The 19,549-nt window shown below is 41.4% G+C and overlaps 1 protein-coding gene across 4 annotated transcripts in view; it reads right to left on the bottom strand.

Moving 5' to 3' along the window:
• Nucleotides 1–3,212: 3,212 nt before the first annotated feature.
• The window catches only part of LOC143279862 (uncharacterized), a 78,061-nt gene continuing 61,724 nt past the window's right edge, over nucleotides 3,213–19,549 (bottom strand). For all 4 annotated transcript variants that reach the window (XM_076584124.1, XM_076584122.1, XM_076584123.1 and 1 more), the window contains 6 exons: nucleotides 18,842–19,036; nucleotides 16,521–16,685; nucleotides 14,697–14,775; nucleotides 11,990–12,050; nucleotides 11,460–11,625; nucleotides 3,213–10,406 (listed from right to left, as the gene is read on the bottom strand). In XM_076584124.1, coding sequence (XP_076440239.1) covers nucleotides 8,494–10,406; nucleotides 11,460–11,625; nucleotides 11,990–12,050; nucleotides 14,697–14,775; nucleotides 16,521–16,685; nucleotides 18,842–19,036 — 2,579 coding nt within the window. In that variant the 3' untranslated portion in view covers nucleotides 3,213–8,493. The remainder of the gene's footprint in view (nucleotides 10,407–11,459; nucleotides 11,626–11,989; nucleotides 12,051–14,696; nucleotides 14,776–16,520; nucleotides 16,686–18,841; nucleotides 19,037–19,549) is intronic.

The following is a 19,549-nucleotide window of genomic DNA, read 5'->3' as shown; positions in this document are numbered from 1 at the left end:
TTGTTTTAAACATAAACACAATACATAAACACTCATACACCCACACAAACATCCTCCCACCGAGACACCCACAAACACCATCACACAACACAAAAACTCACTGTAAACAATATTGTGGCTTGAAGTTTTCACCTGGAGGGTTTCATAGTAAATGAAAACCCCAAAATGAAGGTTTCAAGCAAAAATATTGGGGTTTTTTCTATATCCACTTCTAACATGACTGCGCCCCATTCCTGTCGATCAACCCTGCAGCATGTAAACATCACCCAAATCACTTCAGTTGATCAACTTCTTCTTCTTTCTTCTTCTGCATTCGTGGGCTGTAACTCCCACGTTCACTCGTATGCACACAAGTGGGCTTTTACGTGTATGACCATTTTTACCCCGCCATGTAGGCAGCCATACTCCGTTTTCGGGGGTGTGCATGCTGGGTATGTTCTTGTTTCCATAACCCACCGAACGCTGACATGGATTACAGGATCTTTAACGTGCGTATTTGATCTTCTGCTTGCATATACACACGAAGGGGGTTCAGGCACTAGCAGGTCTGCACATATGTTGACCTGGGAGATCATAAAAATCTCCACCCTTTACCCACCAGGTGCCATCACCGTGATTCGAACCCGGGACCCTCAGATTGACAGTCCAACGCTTTAACCACTCGGCTATTGCGCCCGTCAAGTTGATCAACAACATTCCTTTCATTTTCTATCACATTTTTGTAGTAGTTATTGTCAATGCTGTGCAGAAAATCGAACAAATTTCTAGCCACCTCTTCTGTACTGTACTGGCAGCCATGCTGACACACTTTACAGATTTTCGCCTCACAAAACGCTAAAAACACATCAAAATCGAGCCCAAACTTGCTGATATATTGCTTCGAACACTCATCAAGGCAGTCATCATTTGCAATGAAGTAAGTGTATGCAAATGAGTGGCTGGGCAGTTGATGACATGATGCAGTTACCCCTAAATATATATATATCCATGGTCGGAAGTGAAAGGCTTAAAGATGGAGTGTGGTGACCAAGAGTATCAGAGAGATATTAAGGACCAGTGCTTGTGTAAAGTAACTGAAGAGTTTGTACAAAATCCTGTTCTATAACACACACACACACACACACACACACACACACATGGGGAAATGACTTCACAGCAACTGGAAGAAAAAGTAGGACTGTTCGCACTTTAAAGAACATTAGGTAGTGCTGAGAATGCGGTGAGAAAATAATATGGCGCATATCAAAATAATATCAAATATCAATGGATAAAAACTAATTGCACGCAACATTATGCTGAGCAGGGCCTGATGGCCTAACAAACACACACATTTGTTCACAAATGTACTGAAATAAAATTCTGAACTGGATCTTTCAAAATAAATCCATATCTTTGTTGGAATCAGTCAATCTATTCCTAACTTGCCAAATATATCTACTGAAGAAAGAACACACTATCACCTTATCAACTTCCCAACATTACAGAACAGTTATCACCAAATCAGTAACAATATGTACAATTTTTATAGTCAGACCCTACAGGACTGATCTATATGATAAATAGCTGCCTGTATCTCATATACACATTAATCCTGAAGGTTGGACTGTTCAGATTCAAGGCGTCATTTTCAAAGAGGTGTCAAAACATGTAGACTATCTATACATGATACACCACATCTGCTTTATTAATAAAAAAGAAAAGGAAAAAAAGAGCAGATGTCTGATCTTTGCGTAAACCTAACACGCTGGTCAGGCCTTGAGAGACATCCCAAACCAGAAAGAACCAAAGACTGTGCCATCTCTTCTGATCACTCCTGTTTATCTGTATTATCACTGTAATATGATTGCCTATGATCACAATCAAATAATTTTCTTGTGATCTTTCAACTTTTGCTGACAAAAAAAGCTTTATTTTCTCTTAATTTTTGTCTAACATGAATCAAAATTTATATCATTTCTTTCTTTCTTTTTCTTATAATAATATCTATCTTACCTGAATCGCCAGCTGATACATTCCAATCTATTTCAATACAATACACTGAAATAAATACACAGATCACTGTGAACACAGAAATATCATTTTGAAAATAATAACAATGAAGTCTTTAAAGCATTTATACAAGCTGTAAGACTGCAGCAATACAGGGTACGTTATATGATACTCTTCAGAACTGACAAAAAAGCCAGTATTTTCTGAAACAGCAGGTACTTTTTTTTTTTTTTTTTTTTTTTTTTTTTTTTTTAATGAATTTCCTTGTTGATGAGAAAAACATAAATGGTGGGGATGAAAGTACACTTGTCAGCGAAGGGCTGTCACCTCACTGAGGCGAAACAAAGCTTACATGTCACCACTCTGTATTTGGTCTTTTCCTCTAAACTGCATTACTTTTGATAAGCAAAATCAACTACACCACTGATAAGTGAATATTGGCTGGGACGAGTGGGGACTGAGGAAAGCAGGAAAATATCTGATTATACACACTCATCACTCGTTTAATACATACATATCGCTGCATAGAATTTCTAGGGGCGTGAGTGGAATACAGAAGGATAACCAAAACAAAAGGACAGCATTGATTATTTGAACATGCGATGAGGTATGGGTGCTGTGTTCTATGACGTTTAATGTATACATTACACGCAGACATCGGTGGATGAAGGTGCGTGTATACAGGTGCCGATATGTTTGTGTGCATGTCTGTGGATTTCTGTGCTTGTGGCAGTGTGTGTATGTGTTTATATGTGTATGTATGTGTGCATGTGTGTGGGTTTGTATGTATTTGTATGGATATTGAATGATATAGGTACTCAGTGTAAGGAAATGATGATGTTTATCCTTTTTTTTTCTGGTCGTGTGTCAGTATTTTTGTTTTTGATGTTTGAAATGAAGTTAAAAAAGGTTCATTAAAAAAACAAAAACAAAAAACAACAACAAAAAAACAAACAAAAAAACCAAAAACAACTACACCACTGATAAGTATTACAAGTACTCCAAACTGATGCCACACTGCTCAAATTTCATGAAGGTTCATCAGTCAAGGGGTTAACCTGTCTCTTGAGTTTGTAGACACTGTACCATTCTGGGCCCACTAGTCTGACAATATAAATTCTAATTTTTCCAGAAATTTCAGTTTGTATACATCACTGTTAGTCAACGTCACCGGGCTGGTTTTAGCTTTAATACTGGGCAATTACAAAGAATATTTGAAAAAAAAAAAGGATTTTAAACCAGAACAATTGTACAGCACAAAAATTTAAACTGAAAAGACAAAAACAAAACATGTACAAAACAAGGTAAATTCATCTGAGCAGAAACAGTGGTTTTTCTAACCACTGACATGTAAAGTGGAGCAAGCACACATAAATCATGGATTGCTTTAGCCACTTGTTTAGTGTCAAATAACTTCTGGTTTAATGACAATAAAATACCATTCTACTCTGCACTATTCATCCTCACTATGCAATAATTCTCACTGCACTGTCTACTCACAAACCCCACAGAGTCATTCAGGATAAGTGCAGACCACAGGTCTCCAATATCCTCTTATGCTTTGAATGGAATTCACACAAAACAGTTACAGGAAAAATAAAATGCACATATAATGTACATGGGCGCACCTGGATACATCTCAAAGCTTTGTTGTATTGGGGGTAAGGGCAAGAAACCAATAAACAAATGCTGGTTTTTTGAATACCTTCATCGTTCTTCAACACACACACACGCAGAGGAAAAAAGGCAAGCAAACAGTGAAACAAATACACCATAGTTTTACAAATTTCCACTAAACAAGAACTGAAGAAGCGTTTTCTTCAATCAATATTTAGAGAAAGAAATTATCACTGCAAAAAAAACACAAGGAAAAAAGAAAACACTCAACGTAAAATGCTGTTCACTACCATGCAAATAATACATGGAGCAGTGTGAGAAATCGAATGGTATACAACACAGACGATAACAAAAAATTCAGCAGTGTTAATTGTAAATACGGTTTGCCGCAATGCAAACAGCCCTCGCCTGGAACCCGCAGGGGAAAAGCAAAATCATTCATCCAAGATGTACATGGCTATGTGATCTGGAGGCAGATGTAAGGACAGGCCATACATGGGGACAACTGGAGCCACTGGCATAAGTCTGGGATGTCTGGAGGAAACTTGCTGGCAGCCTATTTCCCAGGTAACAGGTGAAATACTGAGATGTATTGCAAATAATGATAAAATATGTTTGTGCAAATATATGTGAAATGCACACAGTGAAAAAATTTTCTTGGTCAACAGAAGACATACAAAATTTTGTTTTTAAGAAACAGTGTGACTGGCTGGTCGTTTTCAATTGCTCCTTTCACTCACTTTGGTGACAAAGCAAAATATGTTGATACCATCAATCCTTGAGTGCTGACCAGACTACAACTGTCACATGTTTGCTGATGCAATGCTGGGCCACAATTAACTGCAATGCTGTACTAAGGTTACTGCTGTCTGATATATGATTTTGAGAAAATGTACATTACATATCTTTCATAAATGGGAAGGTCTGTTTTCAGATCTGATTCGTATTTTTCACACACATACATACACACACACCAAGTATTTAGCAGACAGGAACCATTTCCTAGGAGAGTGATGACAGGGACATAACAAACAAAACACTGACTCCACCACAACAGCATTACATCCAAACTGGCAGCAATTAAGCCAGCATGAATGCACAGCACCAGAAGAAAAAAAACTCACTCATTTCTGATGCTCCAACAGCAGAGCTCTACAGAAACAGAAACGTGTTTTTTGACAGCACCAAAGTTTGTCTTCAACTGCGAGAAGATTTTCCTGTTTTCACAAAGGTCAGCCTAGCAGGCAGAGAGTTCATGGTTTGATGATGATATAATGAATGATGCCTGCACACCTTAGCTGCCTTTTTTGTGATGCATTTGACATGTTGCCTTAAAATAATATCTTTTGATAAACTACCTTCATGTAACATTCATTTTATGTCAATCTGTTTAACACATCATGACAAGTTTTTATCTAAACCCTGCACACAAAGAGTAACATACACCAAACGAGATGATGTTTCACAATGCACAACTGCGTTCCACATGGGAAACTGGAAGCAAAAGTAATAAAAATGCTATGTAAAGATCTGAACTAGGGTCTGTACATCCTTACACCGCTTAAACCGAGGGGCTGGTGACTGAATCATATAACAAGATGAACCTCCGTAAATGGAAAAAGAAGACACAAAATGTTTTATAATTCATGGACAGGGTTTTAACAACTTTGGAAATGCTCGAATAAAAAAACCCAAGAACTTTTTGATATCACTGAACATGTTAACAAAACTTGACAATGAGCATTTTTGCATTTTCAAACGTGTCACTGCCACCCACAATGAATTCAATTTCAGAACGCATGCTGGTGGCAATGAATGGTGTTTGCTTCAATCTTTGTAGGCATGGTGGAACTGTCACTTGACTCTGACGCCTCTCCGTGCCATTTTCTCTTCCAGCATTATTTTAGCCTTCAGGTGGCAAGGCTGCAGCTGTCCTGGAATTACTCAGACACTGATAATCATCCACTGCTGTGCTGACCAAGCAGCATTACTCATGAGTCATTCCCTCCCACTCACCTGTACACAAAAACTATCATTCACTCACTCACCTACACAAAAACTATCATTCACTCACTCACCTGTACACAAAAACAATCATTCACTCACTCACCTGTACACAAAAAGCTATCATTCACTCACACTTCTTGCCACTCACCTGTAAACAGTCACACTAACAATCATTCAATCACACTACTTCCCACTCACCTGTACACAGGCACACCAACTATCATTCACCCACAATACTTCCCACACACCCATATACACCAACTATCATTCACCCACAATACTTCCCACACACCCATAGACACCAGCTATCATTCACCCACAATACTTCCCACACACCCATATACACCAGCTATCATTCACCCACAATACTTCCCACACACCCATATACACCAACTATCATTCACCCACAATACTTCCCACACACCCATATACACCAACTATCATTCACCCACAATACTTCCCACACACCCATGTACACCAACTATCATTCACCCACAATACTTCCCACACACCCATATACAGCAACTATCATTCACCCACAATACTTCCCACACACCCATATACAGCAACTATCATTCACCCACAATACTTCCCACACACCCATATACAGCAACTATCATTCACCCACAATACTTCCCACACACCCATAGACACCAACTATCATTCACCCACAATACTTCCCACACACCCATAGACACCAGCTATCATTCACCCACAATACTTCCCACACACCCATATACACCAACTATCATTCACCCACAATACTTCCCACACACCCATAGACACCAACTATCATTCACCCACAATACTTCCCACACACCCATATACAGCAACTATCATTCACCCACAATATTTCCCACACACCCATATACAGCAACTATCATTCACCCACAATACTTCCCACACACCCATATACACCAACTATCATTCACCCACAATACTTCCCACACACCCATATACACCAACTATCATTCACCCACAATACTTCCCACACACCCATAGACACCAACTATCATTCACTCACAATACTTCCCACACACCCATACACACCAACAATCATTCTGTCACAATACTTCCCACACACCCATACACACCAACAATCATTCAAGCACAGTTTGGGTGCAAGAGTTTCACAGCTACCTGTGTCAGCTCTCCATTAGGCCACCTGTCAGAGAGACTCTGCATCACTGTTGACTATTTTCATTCGTTCTGATACCTTAACACACCTGCAGCACATTATCAATGTGTACAATACTGGACTGCCGTTGAGCAAATATGACTGACCTAAAACAAAGCAGCAATTTCACAATGTCCTTCAAACAAAGACCCCTTCCACCCCTCTCCCTGCTCTCCAGACCCTGACTGACTATAGTATCAGAAGCAGGGATCAAATTGAAGAGGATGACATTCCAATGACTTGTCCTTTTCTGAGCCCATGACATGCTCAGCTGTGGGCAGGTGCTGGCAAGTCCCAGCTATTTGACAATGGCATTACAGTAGCTGATGCTAACAACTCACCACAGCAACTGTCATTTACTTACTAACTGGAAGTTTGCCCCTAAACAGCTACAGTACTCCAAACATGACTCAGCCACAAAACAGTCTTCACAAACAGACCGGCAAATGCATAATCACAGACAGTAAGATAAAGACAACAACAAATCAGTATCATAAAAAGGAATGTAACAGAATACTGTGCATAGTTCTCATATGCAGTTTTGCAAAAGGCTGTCTTGTGTCTCCATGAAATGGATTTATTGCTGATCCAGCAAGGCCGGACAATGTGACAAAGGATCAAAGGGCTAAATGTCTGTGACAACAGTCTTCTTGTCAACATTCTTATTTTCATGTTTACTCTGCAAAGCTGATAACATCATGCAGTATCCAGGCCTCCTACAGAAAAGTAGATAGAGCATGTCGACAAAACAGCTCCCGCAATTCCGAACTGGAAAAACATGAGGGGTGATCAGCTTCAAAGACAAACTTATCACTAGATTTCTGCATAGCATTCACAACACACACACACACACACGTTTTATATTCATTAACGTAATGAATTTTGCATCATCTAAAACAGGTTATATCTAGGACACAAATGAAACATAACAATTTCAGGCATAAAATAACAACTTAGTATTCTCACATAAAAAAGTTATAAAAAAAACAAACAATATCTACTTCATATAAAAAATCAATGCCTGACAAAACAGAAATGTCAAATAACATAATAATGTTAAATGGGGTGGAGAACTTGAACGTAACTGGCATCTTTCATTCCAGTGTCTCAGTGTCTGCAGTATCTCAACATCTGCTACTGTAATGATGATATCTTTATCCATAGGAAAACAAAGAACTGCTTTTTCATGTATTGTTTCCAGTTTCACACCCAGAACTGTCAAATGAAAAAATGTCTCTATTTTTAGGACTTCCAAACAGAGGTATGTTTACAATCATCCATATTTGGTTTAACTGTCACAGTTTGTCCATTTGATTTATAACTGCACGATTTCCCAAGGGCAGTCTGGGCACTGGATAGTCTGACACACTGGAGTATGAAGCTCTCCCCACACACTCAAACAGTCAACAGTCCAACAACATTGAAAAATAAAACCGACTTGCTCCAGGCAAAGTGTAAAGTGAACTTACAAGTACCATTCCTTTACCCCCTGAAACTGTACACTGATGACTTCACTTCCACCAGCACACCTGTATTTCCATGCTGACTGATGCAGTGGTGGATAAGATCATTCTGATCCATGGCTTTCCCAGCCTCTCTCTACACTTTCTGTTGCAATATCTCCTCCTCACCTGTTAAAGTATCTCCAAGTTACATGTTGAATCTCATCATTTTTAAAAAGTTTTTATTATACTTGAAATCTTTTACAGTCTCACAGACAAGGTCCCAGCACTGTCACCACCAAAGTTTCTTGGCACCACTTGGTCATTGAAGGGCAAGAGGGGTGTTTCTGATGGGGACCCACACTCCCCTTCATCACTCAGTCCAGAACTGCAGTCTCCGTGGCCAAGTAAACACTCCTCATCATGAATAGGAGCCTTCCCCATCTTCAGGTCATGGAGGTGTTGGTTAGATGGTGGATCAAGCGGAGAACCAAGCCCTTCCAGCCCACTTTCTGAGGAGGACGCCAGGTCCTGGTCAGTGTTGATGCCACTCTCCTGACTGGACATCAGCTGGGACTTCCTGTCTGGCACCCGCTGCTGAGGGGACAGCTCAAAGTCAGAGTGCTTCCATGGGCACTTCTCAGCTGCCTGCAGAATGTTTTCCAGATTTAAAAAGTTATCACTGTCTGCCTGTGTGAGCATCTCTTGTTGGGCTGAACTTTCTGAGATGTCACCTTGGGCAAGTGGAGGCTTTAATGATGATTCTACATGAGTCTGAGCAAGAGACAGTGTCTGGTCTGTCCCTTCAGTGTTCCTTGTGGCAGTGGTTACCCCTACTGCAACCGGCTCTGCACTATGGGGGTAGGTCTGTGACATTGCACTGTCACCTGAAGCATCAAGTCCTGGCTTGCTAGGAGAAAGCTGGAACGAGCCAGGACTGGACCTTTCCACAGACAGAAGAATCTCATCAATGTTGACATCTGAGGATGAGGGAACTGTGTTGTCAATGTTGACATCTGAGGATGAGGGAACTGTGTTGTCAATGTTGACATCTGAGGATGAGGGAACTGTGTCGTCAAGGACTGGACTGTCCACTTCGTGTGTACGAGACTCCTCATCTTCTGACTGCAGAACAGTGAGTGCCAGCGATTCAGGATGCATGTGGGGATCAGCTGCCGGCAACATACCAGGAACAGCAATGGCACGCACAGTGAGAGGTGACACAGAGGTTTCTCCCACCGAGAACAGAATACGATCAATATCAACGGCAGTGTTTGGGTCGCCGACTTGCTCCCTTGCTCTGTTGGTCACAGGCCTGAAGCTCTCCGCCCTGCCATGTCTGTCGGCTGCAACAACAGCTGTTCTGGACTCTGTCTGCTCTGATTCTTCTTGCTCTTCTTCTTTTTCACTGGAAGGGCAGGACCCATCACTTCCTTGCTGCTCCATCTCACCCTCACTGGCTGACCCTTCTTCTTCTTCTTCGTCACCCTCCTCAGCATCCTGTCTGTTCAGACCGGTGGCTCTAGCTGGGGCCAGAGGGAGCAATGCTGGGTACATGGAATCGAGGACTGGAGACGTGTCACTGTTGCTGACGTCAGGATCCACCACTGCATCCTGTCCACCCTGGCTGTGATAGCGAGGGTTGACGATTGTCAAGCCCTCCCTGTCATCCTCACTCTGTCCACCCTGGCTGTGATAGCGCGGGTTGACGACTGTCGAACCCTCCCTGTCATCCTCACTCTGTCCACCCTGGCTGTGATAGCGAGGGTTGACGACTGTCAAGCCCTCCCTGTCATCCTCACTCTGTCCACCCTGGCTGTGATAGCGCGGGTTGACGACTGTCGAACCCTCCCTGTCATCCTCACTCTGTCCACCCTGGCTGTGATAGCGCGGGTTGACGACTGTCGAACCCTCCCTGTCATCCTCACTCTGTCCACCCTGGCTGTGATAGCGTGAGTTAGCAACTGTCGAACCCTCCCTGTAATCCTCACTCTGTCCACCCTGGCTGTGGTAGCGTGAGTTGATGAAAGCGTCCTCCTTGATGTTGCCATCCAAGCTCACCTCTGGTTCCTCACTGTCGTCGTCATCATCATTGTCATCATCAATACTCTTGCTGTCTGTTGATGTATCTTGACCAGGGCTGGAGTCCAGCTCTCCATTGTCAAGAGTGTCTTCTGCAGAAAAAGATGGTTTAACTAAAATCACTGCAGAAACAACAACAACAACAAGGATACAAAAAAGACTGAGGTGCAGGCTGTTCCACAAAAATACATTTGGAAATTACAACGTATGTGGCTGAATAAACAATAAAAACTTCTTTTTTTTTTTTTTTAAAGCAATGTACATTATTCTAAAAATATTGCATGCACTTAAAATCTGAAAATCTTTGGAAATGAAAATTTCCACTCTCTATTTCATTTAATTTGAAAAAAAAAAAATCCCTGCCTTCACCACAAATAATTACACCCACCAATACAACTCTCAGCTTCTCACAATATCCACCATGATAAGCTACTACAGTGGTGCAAAATATGATGCATAGCAGATCAGATATCTCTTATATCTCATTCATTTGCATAATCTAATATTTTTTTCATATTGTTTTGGAAGAATAAGATATATTAATACATATATATATTTCAGATATCATATTCAGATTAATGTCCCATAACACTGCATAATATTTTTTTTATCCTGGCAGCTGTACATATCAATGTAACTTCCATACATAGCAGAATGTTGATCCTTTAACTGAAAATGATTCACTTTGTTCACACATGTAAGCCCTAAAATTGACACTAAAACATATTTTCCTGGAACACTGTTGACGAAATCTAACCAAGATGAAATACAATGCTGAAAATTAACAAAAATCAATTTCAGCTGTTTTCCAACATGGAATATAACAACATCTGGTATATCACCTGAGCCCCCCACCCCACCCCACCAAAAAGTCACATGTTTTCACTTCTTTAATGAGTTTAACCAAATGAACTGAATATTCAAGTCTCTTTTGTACTGCATTTAAATTATCAAATTGAACTGAAATTAACTGAACTGAACTGTATTGTATTGTATTGTACTGTATTGTATTGTATTGCATTGCATTACTGCCAATTGTGGGATCTGATCCCGCGCGCTCAGATTCTCTCGCTTCCTAGGCGGACACGTTACCACTTGGCCAGCACACCACAGTGACCGAGTCAAGAGATCAGCCCTGCACTCACCATCCTGCCCGGCACCGCCAGGGTCCAGAGGAACGTCCTCTGGGAGGATGGAGATACAGGTGTTTGTGTCCCTCACCACGCTGTCTGACCGGCGGAACATCGGGTTGTCCACTCCTTCTGTGCTTCCACTGACCTTCAGCTTCAGCGAGGCTGACATCCCACTGGCCTAAAAGAGTATCATTTAGGGTGCTCTTATATCTCAAAGACTACACACACACACACCACACATGCACACACACACACACACACACACACACACACACAAGCATGCACACTAGTGGAAATTTTGTGAAAATTTGAGAAACACAAATCCTGAAAGAACTGAATAGAAAATAAAACCTGAACTCTTATAACTGACCTCAAACAGCATCCTCAAATGGAACCAAAATAAAGACTGGAGTTTGAGCTGTGCTGGGTGTGGAAATGGAGACATCAGTCCAAATAAAGCAGCAAAATATGTAGCAGCATAAAACATGAGCCCACAAACACACCCATGCACACAACACAAAATACAACAGTGTTCAGGTTACCTTATATTCTTTTTGAAAGCGTTCATGTTTTTTCTTGTAATAGGCTACACACTTCCAGAGCCTGTAAACACAAGACAGCAATAGTTATAAGTCATGTTCACACCTGTGGTGATAAATAACAGTCATGTTCACATCTGTGGTGATTAACTTTACCTCATTTTATTTAGCACAGTCATCAACACTTCACCAACTTTCCTTACAAACCTGGAAAAATGGCCATGTTTTCATAATGTGAATTCATTTTCACATTACTTTGATGATCATGAATTCACTGACAATCACGTCCTTTGATTCTGCACGTTTTGCTCAGTGTCTGCGAAGCTGCCTTCATCCAGCTCAAACAAATCAGCTCACTATGTGGGACTTCCTGATATCTCTAGCAATCCAAACTCTAGTTTTTGTCCCATTTTTGTTTTTTGTCCAGGCTAGCTTTCTGCAAAAGTCTGCTTGTCAGTGATCCGTAGTGTCTAACCAACAAGCTGCACTGAGTTCAGAATTCCACCACCTGTCCAGTATTGTAATCAAAGAAAACCAGTCTCAGTCTCCTTTTGCAGTCCCTGTACTGGCTGCTTGTGAATGGTCAAACTCAATGTAAAATTTTACAACCTGGTCAAACTCAATGTAAAATCTGAATATCTGGTCAAACTCAGTCCAGTATTGGCTGCTTGTGAATGGTCAAACTTAATGTAAAATTTTACAACCTGGTCAAACTTGATGTAAAATCTGAATATCTGGTCAATGTAAAATTTGACAGTCTGGTCGAAGTCAAAGTAAAATTTGAGAATCTGGTCAAAGCCAATAGAGTCTGGTCAAAGTCAATGCAAAATTTGAGAGTCTGGTCAAAGTCAATGTGAAATTTGAGAGTCTGGTCAAAGTCAATGTAAAATTTGACAGTCTGGTCGAAGTCAATGTAAAATTTGAGAATCTGGTCAAAGCCAATGCAAAATTTGAATACCTGGTCAAACTTGATGTAAAATCTGAATATCTGGTCAATGTAAAATTTGACAGTCTGGTCGAAGTCAATGTAAAATTTGAGAATCTGGTCAAAGCCAATGCAAAATTTGAGAGTCTGGTCAAAGTCAATGTAAAATTTGACAGTCTGGTCAAAGTCAATGTAAAATTTGAGAATCTGGTCAAAGTCAATGTAAAATTTGAGAGTCTGGTCAAAGTCAATGTAAAATTTGACAGTCTGGTCAAAGTCAATGTAAAATTTGACAGTCTGGTCAAAGTGGACAATCTGTTTGAAGTCATTTGCTGGATCAGTGCCACAGCGTCTTTCTGCGTGCATTCTGCAGACGGCTGACGGAAACCACCCTATGAGGCAGAACCAAGACAACAAAAAAGCACAGTCACCTGGGGACTAGTTCATGCGTATGTAGGGAGTCATGCAATATGTTGGGACTTTCAATGTGAAGAATTCTGCCAAAGAAAATTCAGTATTCATGGGTCAGGTGCAAAGGTCTGACAACAAGGTCTGGACTTTCACAAACAGTTCTCAGCAACACCTTCATTGTCATCTGAGAAATCGGCTTTCCCCAAGAAAACTTCCCTGTGCATATATGGACATTTGTCGGCTGCTGCAGAGAGTGAAATTTGTGTTTGGTTTGTTCAGCTTGATGCTGTGTCAGTGAAAAGATCTACTGGATTAGCTATGTCTGGAGGGTATCAATAACATGTTTGATAGTGTGGCATGCACTTGGCATGCACTTGGTTTGACAAACAATAACCAAGTTGCAAAAATGTTTTGAAAAGCACCAGTGGCAAACTATCGTGATGTCAGCAGCACTTAAATACAAGGAGCAAAGCACCTCGTCTGTCCTACATATACTCAAGTTTGCTTCTAACTGAATTTGTCAAGTCTAGATTCACCTGCTGAGTGAAACTTTTTTTTTCAACAGAAGTTGATCATCATTATACACTTCTACTAGGTGTGCTCTGAAATATTCTTTCTCATCAACTGCAATAATGAACAAAAACAAATGCATCGTTTTTCTTTCACCACACCACAAAGTATTATCTAGCAAAATTGCTGAACTCAATTTCAGCCCTTTATGTCTGCATTTGGACTCAGATTTGGCTTAACCCTTTTGCTGCCAGGAAAATAAGATTGAAATGAAATCTATTTGCCAGGGTTTTTTTTTTCACAAAAAAGAGTTATATTTTCTAAAAAAAATTCAGTGCTTTACTGGAGAGAGACCCATAAAAAGTATATATTTTGTATTTTTCCAAAGACATGCAATTGTTTTGAAATAAGTGTTTTGTTTTTAGTCAGATTTTCAAATTATTCATTACAAACATTAGTCTGATCATTTGTACAGTAATATAATATTTTCCAGACAAATGGATAATAACTGTACAGAATATTTCAGTGATGAATTATCTCATCACTGTGGCAGGGTAGCGTACACGGCTGCGCTGACGAGTTTTCCTATCATGCAGACAGCCTAGGGGGTAAGTTGCCTGCAAAGAAATCTAGCTTCCAATGGAATGTCTTGAACTGCATGTTTAATTTGGGTGTTTCCATTTACATCTTCCCCATGGACTGGACCCCAGAAGACTTTCTCCAAGTAGGTGGGATTAGACTGGTAAAATAGACATGCGTGATTCCATAAATGTAAAGACAGTCTATGAAGGGGTATAAAGCTACAGATGATGAGACAAGAAAACTGGTAGTGTGTCAATAATGATGCTGTAACAAAAAACTTACCCAAATGAGACCATTAGCAAAAGTACTGTCACTCCAAATACCAGACCCACAATCAATCCAGTGGTGGATTCACTCTCTTCTGAAACAGCAAGACATGACCAAAACCAACTTGAGCGTTTACATCTTGTAATGTTTTTACACATCCTCCTATTCTGTATCCTTAAAAATAAGCATTTCTATAAGTAGACTGACATATGGTATTCCATCACTTACCTGTTATGAATAAAATACATCTGTAATAAGCATGCTGACATAATATTCTGCCACTTAACCATTATGAATAAATCACACTTCTATAAACACACTGGTGTATGTTATTCCACCACTTACCTGCTATGAATAAAACATATTTCTTCATGTGTACTAACATCATGAAATAATCTTTGATGAAATGCCCACAATCTACTCAAAACACCACAATTTAGCAAACATTGATATAACTAAGGTCAGAAAAAGTGAAAATCAAAGTTATATGAATCTAAACAAGCCAATGGACACTTGTGGCAATAAATAAAGGTACATACAAGAGGATACGCTCATGTATGTATGGCCTAGAGGTAACGCGTCCACCTAGGAAGCGAGAGAATCTGAGCGTGCTGGTTCAAATCACTGCTCAGCCACCAATATTTTCTCCCCCTCCACTAGACCTTGAGTGGTGTTTTGGATGCTAGTCATTCGGATGAAACGATAAACCGAGGTCCCATGTGCAGCATGCATTTAGCGCACATAAAAGAACCCACGGCAACAAAAGGGTTGTTCCTGGCAAAATTCTATAGAAAAATCCACTTCGACAGGAAAAAGAAATAAAACAACACACAGGAAAAAATACAAAAAAATGGGTGGTGCTGTAGTGTAGCGATGTGCTCTCCCTTATGAGAGCAGCCCAAATTTCACACAGAGAAATCTGATGTGATAAAAAGAAATACAGATACAAATATATGGTGTTCATTAAAGGTCATGGTTAGAGGTCCCATAGCCTTTTACAGACACAGGGCAGTGAATCTATGTCCACTGTGTCTAGGGCTCGGCACAGGGAGGCGGGGCCCACTCCTCTCCTCCTGCTGTTCATAACCTTCCCCAACCCGAGTCAGGTACCCATTCACACCTGGGAGGAGTGAGGAGAGTCAGAGTAAAGCACCCTTCCCAAGAACAGAACACCACGCTGAAACAGGGCCTCAAGCCCTCATCACTGGCGAACACTGGATCAGAAGTCAGCACTTGACTGAATCTGTTGTGTGTTTGATGGACACCAATAGCATGCCTTCAAGCAGCCATCTGCAAATGCCACAGCAGGCTGTTTATTCACACAACTGGCTTTTTACCAAACATAGTAATATACCCCCATCAAATACATCATTTCACAGTGTATGACTCCCAAATAATGAGGAAATTAAAACATAATGAAGGGTTTTTGCAAAATAAAATTTCTAAAATGTTTACAATTTCTGAAATTTTGCTACGAAAAAATCAGTTCAGAACGACTGAGCTGAACTATGATGCAGCTGTATGTGTGCGCGCGCACACACACACACACAATCCATCTACCCTTCTAGACCGATGGAACTTTTTCACAGACTCCCATACGCACATGAACACACACACAACAAACACATACATGCATATACAACATACACATTATCCTTTTGCTCTTCCAGTCAGATTCGATTCTTTTACATTCTTCTTAAAAAAACAAAAAACAAACAAACAAAAACAAACAAAAAACCCCACACATTTTCAACTGCGAGGAGAACCCCCCAACCACACTCACCCCCACCCACCCCAACCTACCCTGCACCCCCCTCCCACCCACCGAAATGCACTTACTGCCTGTCGAGGCGACGGTGCAGCGCCAGCTTCGTGGCCGGAAGTACTGTTCTGAGCCCGCCACGTTCACCCCCACGCAGTACTGACTGTGTGGCTCCAGGCCTTTCTGTGTGTGCACTACCTGATCCTTCATCCTGCCGATCACAGCCTGTATGCTCCCCTGTGCTGCACAGCCACACCAAACATAAACCAAGGCTAGTGTTCTGCGTGTTGCATAGTGACGCCAACATAAACCATGGCTAGTGTTCTGTGTGTTGCATAGTGACACCAAACATAAACCATGGCTAGTGTTCTTTGTGTTGCACAGTGACACCAAACATAAACCATGGCTAGTGTTCTGTGTGTTGCATAGTGACACCAAACATAAACCATGGCTAGTGTTCTGTGTGCTGCATAGTGACACCAACATAAACCATGGCTAGTGTTCTGTGTGTTGCATAGTGACACCAAACATAAACCATGGCTAGTGTTCTGTGTGCTGCATAGTGACACCAACATAAACCATGGCTAGTGTTCTGTGTGCTGCATAGTGACACCAAACATAAACCATGGCTAGTGTTCTGTGTGATGCATAGTGACACCAACATAAACCATGACTATTGTTCTGTGTGTTGCATAGTGACACCAACATAAACCATGACTAGTGTTCTGTGTGTTGCATAGTGACACCAACATAAACCATGACTAGTGTTCTTTGTGTTGCATAGCGACACCAACGTAAACCATGGCTAGTGTTCTTTGTGTTGCACAGTGACACCAACATAAACCATGACTAGTGTTCTTTGTGTTGCAAAGTGACACCAACATAAACCATGACTAGTGTTCTGTGTGCTGCATAGTGACACCAACATAAACCATGGCTAGTGTTCTGTGTGCTGCATAGTGACACCAAACATAAAGCATGGCTAGTGTTCTGTGTGCTGCAGAGTAACACCAACATAAACCATGACTAGTGTTCTGCATAGTGACACCAACATAAACCATGACTAGTGTTCTGTGTGCTGCATAGTGACACCAACATAAACCATGACTAGTGTTCGTTGTGTTGCACAGTGACACCAACATAAACCATGACTAGTGTTCTGCATAGTGACACCAACATAAACCATGACTAGTGTTCTGTGTGCTGCATAGTGACACCAAACATAAACCATGGCTAGTGTTCTGTGTGTTGCATAGTGACACCAACATAAACCATGACTAGTGTTCTGTGTGCTGCATAGTGACACCAAACATAAACCATGACTAGTGTTCTGTGTGCTGCATAGTGACACCAATCATAAACTATGATGAGTGTCCTTCTTTTCCCACTCATATGTGTACTCGCATCCACCCTCCGTTTCTTTCCACGCCTATGTGTATTTTTTCTCCTAAAATGTTATAAAACAGGCAGCTGAATGTGGCTGCTTACTATATGTCCTTATACTGAATAAAACAAGTTGAAAAACAAACAAAACAAAAAAAAAACTTCCACAGTCTTGTATATAAACAACTACCTACTAACACAGCACACCCACCCTGTCCAGCACAACACACACACAAACACATGCACACATACACACACACCTCCCATATTCCTCCCACCACACACACACACACACACACAAACACATGCACACATACACACACACCTCCCACACCCCTCCCACCACACACGCACACAAACACATGCACACATACACACACACCTCCCACATCCCTCCCACCACACACACACAAACACGCGCACACATACACACACACCTCCCACATTCCTCCCACCACACACACACACACACAAACACACACAAACACACGCACACATACACACACACCTCCCACATCCCTCCCACCACACACACACACACACACACACACACAAACACACGCACACATACACACACACCTCCCACCACACACACACACACACACACAAACACACACAACCACACGCACACATACACACACACCTCCCACATTCCTCCCACCACACACACACACACACAAACACACGCACACATACACACACACCTCCCACATCCCTCCCACCACACACACACAAACACACGCACACATACACACACACCTCCCACATCCCTCCCATCACACACACACGCACACACAAACACACACACACACACCTCCCACATCCCTTCCACCACACACACACACACACAAACACACGCACACATACACACACACACATACACACACACCTCCCACATCCCTCCCACCACACACACACACACACACAAACACACGCACACATACACACACCTCCCACATCCCTCCCACCACACACACACACACACACACACACACAGAAACCAAATTCCACCCACCTTGCCCCTGCATCAGACGCTCACAGTTGTGTCTGCAGTCCCCGGCATCCAGCACCACACCCACTCTGTAGAAGTGAGGACGTCCATACCTGTTGCTCAGATCCCCACAGGGGAGTGTGAACCTGACCTCCAGAGAACCTGGGTCATCCTCTGAGGACTGTGCATTAATGGAGCCCTGGTCCACCGCCTGGGGATCTGCACAGGATCCATTTTGCTGTAAAGCTTTGGGTGTTCCCCCCTATCCCCCATCTTGCACTGAAGGTTCTAGTCTCTCAATGCAGGATATTTCACAATGACCAGTACAATGTACCTTCACACACACTGAATGTGACAATGTTCACTAATGTTTTCACATTACAATAATAAGTACTAATGTTTTCACATTACAATAATGTATGGGGTTTTTTTTTTCCTTCTTTTTCTTTTTTTCCCAGAAAATTTAGAAAAACGAAAAAAACCCACAAAAAAACCAAAAAAACCCCACAAGAACACACACACAAAAAAACAGAAAGCAGACAAAACTGTGGTCACATCATATCATTACATCTCCCAGACTTGTACTCATGACTTCTTGCTTTTTATTTGTCTACCGTTTTGCAGTGCACAAGATTTCATTGAGACCACAGCATGCACTAGATTCTGCACTAAAATCAAATAAATCAATGCAGATCTCGCTCACTTTGAACAGGTTTGACAGTTCAGACAATG

The sequence above is a fragment of the Babylonia areolata genome, chromosome 3 (genome assembly GCF_041734735.1).
Source record: "Babylonia areolata isolate BAREFJ2019XMU chromosome 3, ASM4173473v1, whole genome shotgun sequence".
NCBI lineage: Eukaryota > Metazoa > Mollusca > Gastropoda > Neogastropoda > Buccinidae > Babylonia > Babylonia areolata.
This window is presented reverse-complemented; position numbering and strand designations above follow the sequence as displayed.